The sequence below is a fragment of the Tenebrio molitor genome, chromosome 6 (assembly GCF_963966145.1).
Source record: "Tenebrio molitor chromosome 6, icTenMoli1.1, whole genome shotgun sequence".
NCBI classification, from domain to species: Eukaryota; Metazoa; Arthropoda; class Insecta; order Coleoptera; family Tenebrionidae; genus Tenebrio; species Tenebrio molitor.
This window is the reverse complement of record NC_091051.1, coordinates 3,075,969-3,088,472: the sequence shown is the minus strand read 5'-3', so window position 1 is coordinate 3,088,472 and position 12,504 is coordinate 3,075,969. Positions and strand designations below refer to the sequence as shown.

General features: G+C 43.9%; 4 protein-coding genes across 7 annotated transcripts; 2 read left to right on the top strand and 2 right to left on the bottom strand.

The window, feature by feature from the left end:
* The first annotated feature begins 216 nt into the window (after positions 1 to 216).
* Positions 217 to 2,782, top strand: LOC138133007 (nose resistant to fluoxetine protein 6-like). The gene is made up of 10 exons (XM_069050782.1): positions 217 to 643; positions 692 to 927; positions 977 to 1,053; positions 1,110 to 1,467; positions 1,517 to 1,685; positions 1,733 to 1,926; positions 1,975 to 2,294; positions 2,345 to 2,487; positions 2,535 to 2,637; positions 2,687 to 2,782. The coding sequence occupies exons 1-10, from the start codon at positions 254 to 256 to the stop codon at positions 2,758 to 2,760; spliced, it is 2,064 nt and encodes a 687-aa protein (XP_068906883.1). The 5' UTR covers positions 217 to 253; the 3' UTR covers positions 2,761 to 2,782.
* A 611-nt stretch (positions 2,783 to 3,393) lies between these two features.
* Positions 3,394 to 6,188, top strand: LOC138134310 (nose resistant to fluoxetine protein 6-like). The gene is made up of 11 exons (XM_069052509.1): positions 3,394 to 3,563; positions 3,613 to 3,848; positions 3,898 to 3,974; positions 4,024 to 4,381; positions 4,430 to 4,598; positions 4,644 to 4,837; positions 4,886 to 5,205; positions 5,252 to 5,394; positions 5,448 to 5,550; positions 5,600 to 6,050; positions 6,107 to 6,188. The coding sequence occupies exons 1-10, from the start codon at positions 3,444 to 3,446 to the stop codon at positions 5,671 to 5,673; spliced, it is 1,794 nt and encodes a 597-aa protein (XP_068908610.1). The 5' UTR covers positions 3,394 to 3,443; the 3' UTR covers positions 5,674 to 6,050; positions 6,107 to 6,188.
* Positions 6,189 to 6,289: 101 nt separating this feature from the next.
* LOC138134305 (uncharacterized) lies at positions 6,290 to 7,644 on the bottom strand. Its single transcript, XM_069052501.1, has 2 exons — positions 7,539 to 7,644; positions 6,290 to 7,378 (listed from the first exon to the last, which is right to left on the bottom strand). The coding sequence occupies exon 2, from the start codon at positions 7,359 to 7,361 to the stop codon at positions 6,432 to 6,434; it is 930 nt and encodes a 309-aa protein (XP_068908602.1). The 5' UTR covers positions 7,362 to 7,378; positions 7,539 to 7,644; the 3' UTR covers positions 6,290 to 6,431.
* An 81-nt stretch (positions 7,645 to 7,725) lies between these two features.
* LOC138134304 (putative helicase MOV-10) lies at positions 7,726 to 12,478 on the bottom strand. Of its 4 annotated transcripts, none has more exons than XM_069052497.1 (11): positions 12,282 to 12,478; positions 12,134 to 12,236; positions 11,840 to 12,085; positions 11,587 to 11,784; positions 10,477 to 10,805; positions 10,310 to 10,431; positions 9,807 to 10,259; positions 8,973 to 9,757; positions 8,343 to 8,929; positions 8,101 to 8,296; positions 7,726 to 8,050 (listed from the first exon to the last, which is right to left on the bottom strand). In XM_069052497.1, the coding sequence occupies exons 2-11, from the start codon at positions 12,147 to 12,149 to the stop codon at positions 8,007 to 8,009; spliced, it is 2,976 nt and encodes a 991-aa protein (XP_068908598.1). In that variant the 5' UTR covers positions 12,150 to 12,236; positions 12,282 to 12,478; the 3' UTR covers positions 7,726 to 8,006. The 4 variants fall into 4 exon arrangements, with proteins under 4 accessions (XP_068908598.1, XP_068908599.1, XP_068908601.1 ...); XM_069052498.1 differs by having other exon boundaries at positions 12,134 to 12,221; XM_069052500.1 differs by lacking the exons at positions 11,587 to 11,784; positions 11,840 to 12,085; positions 12,134 to 12,236; positions 12,282 to 12,478 and adding an exon at positions 11,095 to 11,560.
* Between the last annotated feature and the right edge of the window lie 26 nt (positions 12,479 to 12,504).

The following is a 12,504-nucleotide window of genomic DNA, read 5'->3' as shown; positions in this document are numbered from 1 at the left end:
AGAGTGACATATTTTGTTGATTGTGCAAATAATTTGTTTCGCTTTCACGTTTCTCATATTCAAAAATCTACAGTTTTCGGTACTAACTATAAAAATATTTCAATAAATGGGTCAAGTGTCTTATAAATTCCAACAATTGCCATAATAAAATACATTTACATTACTTATTGCCAAGTTAAGGTTAACCCCAAGGTACCAGTGTTTATGCACCATTGAGAATTAGACGCGCTTGTGATTTAGTGGAGACATCGAAATGCAGAAAGCGGTACTAATTCTAGTTTTGGTACTAACAAGTACAAGTGCGTATAGTACCAAGATACAACAATCAATCATTAGTAGCCTTAATGTGTCACAATTGTCCCTCACACAAAAATGTCACTTGCAATTCGACGAGTTTTTTTCCAACTTCACCATAGACCAGTACTCCTGGGCCCTGCAAAGTAAGTACCGTTGCAGTAAAGTTTTGTTTATCAATTCTTGCATAGTGGTCGACGCCACTTCGAAGATTCCGTCTGGATTGTGGTCATTGAATTTCGGCGAAATGGGAGACTTTGAGCAATGCGTCAATATCGAAGCTAGTACCAAAACGGGGGCAATTCTCGGCAAGTACTGCCTAGGAGATCTCGTCGTCAAGAACCAAGAAGTACCAAGTTTGGATCATTGCGAATGTCATTTAACAGTCAAATTCCAGATGTTGGAAATTATTTCTCTCGACAAATTCGGTACTGATCGCGCGATGTTACCAGCGAGACTTCTCTGGGCTCTGTGCCTACCTAATGAATGCACCACTGACGACGCCGATCTCGTGGGGGATTTTCTATTGGCGAATGTCGTCGGAGAAGAAGTGAGTGTTAGGTTTTCCGATTTGCTCTGCCAAACTGTCAAGGAAGTGAACCCTACACTGACCAATAGCGCCATAGTAACCTTGTACGTAGCGCACCACCAAGTGGTACCATTTCTATCTATTTTCTTCCAGAGCGATTTTAGCTTTGTTATTATCAATGGTCGTACTCTCGACTCTATACGACATATTTTGCATATTCTATGGGCACAGTGAGTACCTACCACTACCAATTCTAAATTTTTGTGTCAACTGACACCTCTTCTAGCATCTTGCCCTCTCCTCGTCAAGGGCTTTTCAGCCTACACCAACAGTAGAAAGCTGTTCAAAATTACCACCCCGACACCTGACCAACTCCCCTGTCTCGATGGTCTTAAATGCCTCAGCATGGTGTGGATTGTTTATGGGCACATATTTACATCCCAAAGGCACTCTTCCATTACCAACACGAAATATTTAATAGAATGGTCAAACAACTTGTACAGCACGTTTATACTTAGTGGTACTCTCTCCGTTGACACCTTTTTCACGATAGGAAGCGTCCTAATCTCGTACGGTTTCATGAAAGCCAAGTGCAAAAATATTCGTTTCAATCTATTCCAATATTATCTGCACAGATATCTCAGGTAATTAGATCTAGAAGACAAATATTTTTTGTTTACGTTCGAATAACAGATTAACCGCACCCTTTGCAATCGTGGTACTCGTGAGCGCAACTCTTTTGAAATACATGGGTTCGGGGCCAAAGTGGCCTCTCGTTGATCAGAGTCTTCAACAACCTTGCGCTAACAATTGGTGGTCGGCGTTGCTCTACGTTCAAAATTACGTCAACGTTACCGCTATGGTGAACATGAAAAATCAGTAATTTTTTTGACTCTTAAATATTTTCAGTGTGTGGGACAATCCTGGTATCTCAATATAGATTTCCAACTCTACTTGATATCACCAGTTTTATTGTACGCCCTGTGGAAGTACCCTAGAATTTGTCTCACATTTTTAGTACTCTGCGTACTAGGGTTTGTTGGAGTTTCATTTTATGTGGCCTGGGTGAATGATTTGAGTGCAATTCTAACAAACTTCTATGGGTAAGTACCAGTCTTGTTAACAGTCACAGTACAACCCAGTACTTTTAGAAACGTCAGCAATTACGAAAATCTCTACTACTTTCTAACGCATACAAGATGCGCCCCATGGTTCATCGGACTCATCTTGGGGTACTATATTTTCAAATTGAAACAAGACGAATTCAAACTAAAATTGAACAAAACCATGGTTTGGATAATATGGGGGGTGTGTTTAGGAACGATGCTCGCTTGTTCGCTAGGAGGGTACGGTACTTTACGTGGAGAAGAGTACGACCGATGGGGTAACGCGATCCACATAGCACTGGTACGACCTGTTTGGTCTCTTGCTGTTTCTTGGGTCATTTTAGCTTGTACCAACGATTACGGAGGTGAAAAAACAAACACAACAAAAAACCAAAACCAACAAAACTGTTTTCAGGTCCTGTCAATTGGGTACTGTCACTCCCCATCTACCAAGTACTTAACAAATTTACCTACAGTATCTACCTGACTCACCTGACAATCTTGTATATGATTACTTACGATAAGAAACGCCCAGATTATTTCAGTGGCTTTAACATGGTTAGTATCAGCTAGTTGCTTTCATTTTTACCTGCAAAACGTTGCAGGCGTACGATTTTTGGGGTATTCTGTGGTTCAGTGGGGGAATCTCGTATTTGTTGGTATTGATGACCGAATCTCCGATCTCAGTAATAGAAACAATTTTATTTGGTACTTGTTTTGTCCCAATGGTGACACCATTTTTATATTTGTCTTTTAGGAAGTTTTGGTAAAAAGAAGCAGCCTAAGAGAGATATTGAACATGGGGTGGATAAGGCTGCCTTCGAAAAGTAGTACCACAGATAGTAGTCTGATAATTAATGTTATAATTAATAAAATCATGTTTTGCAAACAGGTCTTTCTTTTACACACATAGTGAATATTTTGCTGATTCTGAAGACAATAATTTGTTTCGTCTTTATTCCAAAATCTACAGTTCTCGGTACTACCTATGAAAATATTTTGATTTGAAGTTGGCAAGTGACGCACATTCCAACAATTGCCACTATAAAAATAATTGAACTATTATTATAGAAAATTGATAAAACGGCATACCTTTACACTACTTATCGTCAAGTTAAGGTTAACCCCAAGGTTCCAGTGTTTATCGTATTTTTACAACACGAGTGAGTACTTCCCCTGGCTCCACATAGAACTAGACACATTTGTGATTTATACAAGACATCTAAATGCAGAAAGCGGTACTAGTTTTAGTTTTGGTACTAACAAGCCTAAGTGCGTATAGTACCAAGATTCAACAATCAGTCATCAGAGTCATTAATGCCTCGCAATTGTCCCTCACACGAGACTGCCAACTGCAGTTCGATGAGTTTTTTTCCAACTTCACCATAGACCAGTACTCCTGGGCCCTGCAAAGTAAGTACCGTTGCGGTAAAGTTTTGTTTATCAATTCTTGCATAGTGATGGACGCCACTTCGAAGATTCCGTCTGGATTGTGGTCATTGAATTTCGGCGAAATGGGAGACTTCCAGCAATGTGTCAACATCGAAGCTAGTACTAAAACGGGGGTAATTCTCGGCAAGTACTGCCTAGGGTCACTCGCCGTCAAGAACACCACCTCTTCAGTTCATCAAAATGTACTAGTCTTGTGTCATTGTGAGTGATATTTAAGAGTCATTTTTCCAGGTGTGGGAGATTATTTCTCTCGACAAATTCGGTACTGATCGGGTAGTATTATTAGCGAAGTTTCCCTGGGCTCTGTGTCTACCCGGTGGATGCACCACTGACGACGCCAATCTCGTGGGGAATTTTCTACTAACGTATGTCATCGGAAACGAGGTGGGTGTTAGGTTTTCGGATTTGCTTTGCCAAACTGTCAAGGAAGTGAACCCTCCACTGACCAATGGCGCCATAGTAACCTTGTACGTAGCGCACCACCAAGTGGTACCATTTCTATCTATTTTCTTCCAGAGCGATTTTAGCTTTGTTATTATCAATGGTCGTTCTCTCGACTCTATACGACATATTTTGCATATTCTATGCACACAGTGAGTACCACTACCAATTCTAAATTTTTCCAACTGACAGTTCTTCTAGAATCTTGCGCTATGCTTGTCAAGGCCTTCTCAGCCTACACCAACAGTATAAAATTGTTCAAAATGACCACTCCGACGCCTGACCAACTCCCTTGCCTCAATGGTCTTAAATGGCTCAGCATGGTGTGGATTGTTTATGGGCATACATTTATATCCCAAAGGGACTCTTCCATTACCAACACGAAACATTTAATAGATTGGACAGACACCTGGTACAGCATGTTTATATTTAATGCTACTCTCTCCGTAGACACCTTTTTCACGATAGGGAGCGCCCTAATGTCGTACGGTTTCTTGAAAGCCAAGTGCAAAAATGTTCGTTTCAATCTATTCCAATATTATGTGCACAGATATCTCAGGTGATGAATTCTTCAAAATAAATATTTTTGTTTACGTTCAATTAACAGATTAACAGCACCGTTTGCAATCGTGGTACTCGTGAGCGCTACTCTCTTGAAGTACATGGGTTCGGGGCCAAAGTGGCCACTCGTCGATCAGAGTCTTCAACAACCTTGCTCTAACAATTGGTGGTCGGCGTTGCTCTACGTTCAAAATTATGTCAACGTTACCCACATGGTACACATAAAACTAAGTATTTTTTTTATTCTTAAATATTTTCAGTGTGTCATAGAATCGTGGTACCTCAGTATTGACTTTCAACTCTACTTGATATCACCACTTCTACTGTGCCCGCTGTGGAAGTACCCTCGAGCTTGTCTCTCATTTTTAGTACTTTGCGTACTAGGGTTTGTTGGAGTTTCGTTTTATGTCGCGTGGGCGAATGATTTGAATGCAATTCCATCAAATTTCTATGGGTGAGTACCAGTCTTGTTAATAAGCATGGTACTAGCTGGTACTTTTAGAAACATTAAAAATTATGAAAATTACTACTACTATCGAACCCATACAAGATGCCCCTCATGGTTCATCGGTGTTATCTTGGGGTACTACATTTACAAATTGAAACAAAAGGAATTCAGACTAAAACTGAACAAAACTGTGGTTTGGATAATATGGGGAGTGTGTTTAGGGACGATGCTCACTTGTGTGCTAGGAGGGTTCAATTCTCTACGTGACGAAGAGTACGATCGTTGGGGAAATGCGTTCTACATAGCACTGGTACGACCTGTTTGGTCTCTCGCTATTTCTTGGATCATTCTAGCTTGTACCAACGACTACGGAGGTGAAAAAAAATCCAAAAAAATCAAAACCCACAAAACCGTTTTCAGGTCCTATCAACTGGGTACTCTCACTCCCTATCTACCAAGTACTTAACAGATTTACCTACACTGTCTACCTGATTCACGTGACAATATTGTACATGATTACTTACGATAAAAAACGCCCAGGTTATTTCAGTAACATTAACGTGGTTGGTACCAGGAAGTACCTAGCTTTCATTTGTATCTGAATTTTTTTTTGTAGGCGTACTCTTTTTGGGGCCTTCTGTGGTTCAGTGCGGGAATCTCGTATTTGTTGATACTGATGACCGAATCTCCCATGGTAGTGATAGAAAAAATTTTACTTGGTACGTGTTTTGTCCCAATGGTTGTATCATGTTCACAATTATGTTGTAGAGAGTTTTGGTAAAAAGAAGCAGTCAAAGAGAAATCTTGAAAGTGGAGTCGACAACGCTGCTTTAGAAAAGTAGTACCACAGATATTTGCACCATATTTATAACCAATAAAGTCATGTTTTTTAAACAAGTCTTTTCTTTGCACACTTTTTTTACCCAACGTTGGCAAAGAAATCGGATAGGAATGGTACAAAAAGTCGTACTGTTAGAATTTTGTTTCAAATTTCTCCAGCATGCCTTTACACGCGGTTCAAATACAATTTCTCTTGCTGTTGGTCATTCTGATTTGTAATCAAAACCAATTTCGACTCAGACTTCGTCGAAGAACTGCGCTTACCGTTTACGAGAATGTTAGTGTTTTTGTGTATTTTCGCCGGCAGTGAAAACAATTCTTCAATTTTGAAGTATTTGCCTTTTCCGGTACTACCACAGAAAAAAATCATTTCGACGAGGTAAGTGTTAAAATGCAACAATCAAGTACTAGCTGCTTTTTTAAATGGATTTTCAGACATTTTAGCTCTTTTAAATGGGGGCCATATTTCAAGCATTCCTTCTAGTACCACCTAGCCTGTCCATGGATTTTATACATAATTAATAATTATATTTTAATGGTGTTTGTTTTGATTTGTCCGCTTGACCAATTTCCATGTGTCACTAATTAATTGTTTACCACAAAAAAAAACCATGGTCTATATGTATAGTAAATACATGTAAAATATGTAAAAAATAAAAAATACATACAATAAAAGAAAAACAAAAGCAAATTTTAAAATTGAAGAAGACGTGGTTGTTCGCTATCTCAAGATGGGTAACCAGATCTGGAGACCCGAACATCATTTCGCCACCCCCATGGCGGCGGCGAATAACGCAGCTCCATAAGCTACGCACCCCTCCGGATCAACAAACCTGCTGATACTCCTGTTGAAGTAACCCGCCAGCATCTTCTCTATTTTCGGGGTGCGAGTAGCCGCCCCCACCAGCACCACATGCTCCACCGCCTCTCTCCCCACCCCCGACTTCTTCACACACCGATCCACCACCCCCAACGCTCTCTCGAACAAGACGTCCGCGAGCGCCTCAAACTTCTTCCGAGACAGCGGAATCTCGTAAACATCGTCAGCGAAATCGTCGATCACGATCGTCGTCGTCGCCACAGTGGACAACATCCTCGTCGCCGCCTCGCATTTCCTCCTAACACTCCCGAAACACGCACGGCTGCGATCGTGCAACACTATACTCCAGACGTAGCGGTCGACGACGTCGTCGAAGTGTCCGCTTGTGAGGTGCGCGTCGACTTCCGTGTTCACCACGTCCCAAGCGGCGCTTTTCCTGACGAGGGCGGCGCTGCAGGAGGACTCGTCGAGGGTGAACACCAGGAAATGGCCAAAGGGGGCGACTGGTAGGTGACAGGAGTAGGTCAAGGTCGCGGCGATTGCGTTGTCAATGATCGTCACAAACGCAAATCCTGCTGCTGTTGCATTTATCGAGATGTTATTTCGCTGAGTGGAAGTGAAGTGTGCCGGAACTGCGATTATTGCGCGATCGAATGTTTGCTGCAACAGCGTGACGCAATGACGTTTGATTTTCTGCAGGAGGCGCACCCCCGCGGCTGCATCGTACAAAAGTTCTCCCCTGAAAGTCACACCTTCACCCTCTTTATTTTTCAACATTCGAACTGTTGCGTTGGAACAGTACGAAATGCGGAGTGTCGAGCTCCCGACACCGATTCCGATGGCGGCCGAGCTCTTCTGGGGTTCCTCCATCACGGCCACTGCAACCCCTACAAGCATGCACTGTCTCACACTCGTACTTAATAAAATACCAACAAAATTTTCAATTTCAAAATCGGATTAACAGAGATTACCTAACAGACATTTTTGGTGTTTTTTTCAATGTTGTCAGGACTGTCTTTTTTCAACAAAAGAAAATAATTACCTTACCTCGTCTTTGGTGACACCGTGAAGCACAGATTACGCAACAAATCTTAAAATTCAACGTTCTCCTGTTCCACTGCTCGCAAACGCAGCGTCGCTACCGCCCAGCAATGGCGTAGTCGCAAGTGGCGCCAAATTCAAAAACTACGCTTGGATAATTTTTCAATTTTTGGGGGTCGCAATAAAACTCACATTTTACAGTGATAACAATAAATTAATTTATATTCCGACATTTATAAAATGTTAAAAACTTGACAAAGTAGAGTAATACATTTGTGCGACAACATCCGTAACGACAGTATATTTTTTCCTGGTAGGCGGTTGCGCGCGCCATTTACAAAATCCTGCAACGAAATGCGACCTCCCTATTGGTTAGTGGAATGGAGTAGCCAATAAGGAGGTCGCATTCCATTGGAGGATTTTGTAAATGGCGCGCGCAACCGCCTACCAGGAAAAAATATACTATACATTCTCTTAGGAGTGAGTGAAGCTGCACCCTTCCTCTGGATCGTTATTGGCTGAAAAACACTCAATCAGTCCCATTTCCTCCTAAACCTCACCTAATTACTGAGCAGCGACATGTTCTGGGCGTCACTCAGCGACTCATCGACGTCGTCCTTGAACTCAACCTTGACTCCGGTGGTGGCGTTGTTCTCCTTGCAGTAGCGAATCAACTCCTTCCAGTACTTGTCGTACTGGAGTATGTTCGGATTGCCGACGATGATCAGCAAAGCCTTGGCACGTGTTACTGCCACGTTGAAACGCTAAAACCCACCGCGTCACGCGCTACCAAACAATCTCAAGTGGTACCTTTGGGTTGTCCAAAAATCCCAAATGAAACTTGTGGTCGAAGTTCAAGAAGTCGCATTTGGACCTGACCGTTGAGATGATGATGACCAGTCTCTCCTGTCCTTGGAACTGCTCGACGCTCCCTACCAGGAGGTCCTCGCTGTATCTCTTCTTCGTGCAAAGCCGTCGAATCTTGTCTGCTTGTTTCTTGTACGGAGTGACGATCCCCACGTGTTCTTCCTTCACCACGACGTTCTGCATCTTGTGGCCTATCAGTTTGTCCAAATACTGGGACACCACTTGTATTTCTTGTATGTTGAAGAAACTCGGCGAGGTTTTCTCGCGCTGTTCTATCCCGACGACGCCGTGAAAAACCATGGGGAATTTGGGGTTGGGGAGAGCCTCCCAGTTGACAGCCTCGTGTATGTCGCTGTCCCCCGCTGGGAGGAGCTCGCCGTCGTAGAACATCACGTTAGGCTGGTGCATGATCACCGGATGCGACCTGTAGTTCTTCAGGAGCTTGGTCAAAGCTCTGGGGTTGTACTTGTTGTTGGAGTCTTTCTTGTAGGCCTCGCATCTGTCCATCAGACGCTCCAGCATCGAAATCTCTGAAAGAAGCGTCACTCCTGACACACTACTCCAGCGACTTACCGAAACCGTACTCCTTAGCTAGCGGGGAGTGTATCACGGGGCCCAGCTGTCGGGGGTCCCCCGCCAAGACGATCTGTCCGTTTATGCACCCGGACTTGGACAAAATCCGGGCGATCGGTATCAGCGACTGGGTCTCGGTGGCTTGGCCGCTCTCGTCGATGAAGACGTAGCTGAAGAGGTCCCGGGGGCATCCCCCGTTGACCAGTCGCGCTGCGGACACCAGAGTACTCACCACGACTCTGTACTTGTCGAAGTTGGTCGCCTCCCACGGACTGTACTGGCCCTCCTTGTAATTGGTGTACTTCTCGATGGAGACGAACCCAGCGGTGCGGGGCACACTGGAGGCGGCGAATCTCAGCAAATCCGCCTCCGAGATCGTGTCGACCAATCGCCGCGTCACCTCGTTGGCGGCGCTGTTAGTCGGCGTGCAAACCAACACGTTCCTTTTGGTGTTCTTGTGGATCTGCTTGACGGCCTCGACGATCGTCATGGTCTTGCCGGTACCGGGTGGCCCAAAAACCAGATACGGCGCCGGCATTGCAGTTTTCTGCAATATGGCACGCACGGCTTGCTGCTGCTCGGGGTTGTTGACGATGTCGCGATTGAACCACTCCAACGCGACCTCCGCGATCGGGTTCCTCCCCACACTTTTGGGGAACAGGAGATGACCTATGTTGTCCACCCTGGTGAACTCCACCGCCTGGTGCTCAACTTTCAAAGGGTAGCGGTTGAAGCTGAAGTTGACGTAGAACTTCTTCCCGGGAGAGAAGACCGCCTTGAAGAAACTAAACTCTCGATTAGACTTTTTCGCAACAAGTCTTTGCACTACCTAACCGGTTGGAAAACTTCAACAACACCGAAGCTTCTCTGACCTCGTGGACGTATCCCTCGAAGAGAGTCCCGCTTTGTTTGGACTCTCTGACGAAGACCGAGTCGTTCACCATCACCGATGGTCGATGCTCCGCCAAGTCTGGTACCTCCAGCTCCAACAAGCGACCTCCTGGTGTCCTCTTCAGCACCATGTCCTCTCTGTCGTAGTCTCGGATGTCTTTGCACATCTGGTGCTCCTCGATGAAGAGCAAAAGGTCAAGCATTTTCGTGTAGTTGGCGCAGCTCAAACAGTGCTTCTTGTCCTCGACGTCCAACAACTTCTTCATACTCTCCAACTGGTGCCGGTGGGCGTCCGGCATTCCGCTGAACTGTCTCAAGCCGGTGTTCAACACCACCGAAATCTTCGCCGGGAGTTTGTACTGTTTCAAGGCCACAGCAGGTGGTGGCCCGCGATATCTGCAAACAAAACACCATCAAGTGTCTTTCTGGACCGCTGGAAAACGTACAAGTTGGCGCGTTGTCCTCTGTCGACGGTCTCTATGCGTTCTTTCAGAACAGCTCTAGTGGTCCTCTTGAATGGTGCGACCGGATGCAAATCGTCCAAGGACTCATCGTGCGTGTGGAACACCTGGAAGGTCTTCTCAACACAAGGAACAACAACTGAAGGACTTACCAATTCGACCGCGAACTGTCTAGATCTGTCGCCGATTTGTGCAAAGATCAAAATGGGAAAATAGAGTATTCCTTCGGTTTTGCAACACACTTTGAGATCGTGTTGCATCAAGATTGACGGAGGGAGATTGTACGGTACTACTGGATTGAACTGGACGTCGGGAGTGCTCTGTTGGATCTGGACCGTCAACACTTGGACAATCTCGTTCGATACGTTTTTCACCCCAAAATGCAAAGTCTTTGGGACGTTTTTGCGCAATATAATGTTGTTGAAGACCGGGGAGTTGTCGATTGTGAACTTAAGTTCCCAAGTTTTCGACGGTAACTTCACTACAAAGCAAAAAATTGTGAAAACAGGAAGCACTCGCACTGTTGAGACGTAATAAACGAAAGACGTCACCTTCAAGCATTTTTTTTTTGTACACTACACGACTACGAATGGACAGAACTACAGGAAGTGATGGACGTAAAAACATGACTGTGAGGCGCTGATCACTATCATATTATCGCTTATCACTCATTTGGTGCATAAAGATCACTATTATCGCTTATTACTAGACGTTTATCACTCATTTGGCGCATAAAGTTCAACCAGAGAGGACCAGCAAATATGACTCACCCTTCGTATTCATTTTTTACTTAGTCTAACCCACTAATCCTAATCCTAGACTGTTTCCACCTCGTTTACATTTTTTCAAAACGTGACAGATAAAACACAATCATCGAAAAAATTACAAGTCGTGTAAAAAACGTTTCCTTCATTGCTTCACGTCTCTGCTATCTTATCTGCTTCTTGGAATAGTTCTTGTTCGGTGAGTCTGACGCATGCGCATGTCTATGGTAAGAGGTGAGTGGTGACTTCCAGCGAGTGGGAGTGACACATTTTCATGAAATAGTACGCTACTAGTGGTGCAAAAAACTGAAAGAGTGGGACACTCTGTACAGCCTGGACGATGGTTTCTAATACAGAGTGTCTTCTTGAAATGAAGAGTTGTTTTGCGACAGGATCGGATAAATTCAATTTGTTCCAGTTGGATGCAGGGGGCGCTAGTAGTAGTGGATGTTTCGCTAACCCCTCGTAAACTTACCACACCAAACAACCACTACTTACGAGCTTTATTAAAGTTTTCAAAGAACGAGTGTCCATCAGTAGTGACGTGCTCTTCAAAATCTTCGTCATTTTCGAATTTGACCCCGCACAATTTGCATTCATCACGAGACAAAGCTTCCTCTTCGTTTTTCTTGTTGATGTTGAAAGACAAGCTCTGACAAATCATCGTGGACCGCTTCGCCGCTCTCGGTGCCTCTTCTGCAGTTTTGTCGTGAAAAAACGACAAGAAACGCACGAGCGATGCAATATCTACCCATTATTTTGCGTTCCTTTTGCAGAAGTTTGATCAGATTGTTTTGTTTGTAGCAAATGATGGCGTGGTTCTTCTGCGCTTTTAGTAGATGGAGGCCTTCGGAAAACACGCAGCCGAAGTTGCGTCTCACGTCGTACTCTTTTTTGAACTCTTGGTAGAAAATTAATCTGGCAACTTCTTTTTCGATTGAGAAGTTTTCGAGATGATTGTTTTTGTAAAGGTGGAGGGCAAATCGCTGTGCCGAGGCTGGGAGAAATGTTAAAAGTTGTAAAGTAATCGATCGGGGTATCTTACAGAAATGTTGATCCATTTTAGAGTGGTTTTTGGAGGGATCGGGTTCACGTGAGTGGTTCCCCCAAGTGGACGCGCGCTTGAACGTATTCTATTTGCAAATATTCTAATTTGAACATCGATAAGATTGTTGATGAGCGTCAAGTCTCACCTGATGGTCGTTATTGCGGTAATTTTTGCAAGAAAAGAGAGTGGGGCTGTTTTGCGAATTTCACACTTGAAACATGGCGCCAACGGATGTGTTGTTACCAATAGAAGTTGTTTACATTTTTTCAAATTGAAAAATTCCACTTAAATTTTGAAACCCATTAGTCGTTCCAAAGTGACACTTCCCACTTTGATTTGTTGCTAAACCTCGCAAAAATTAAAAAATT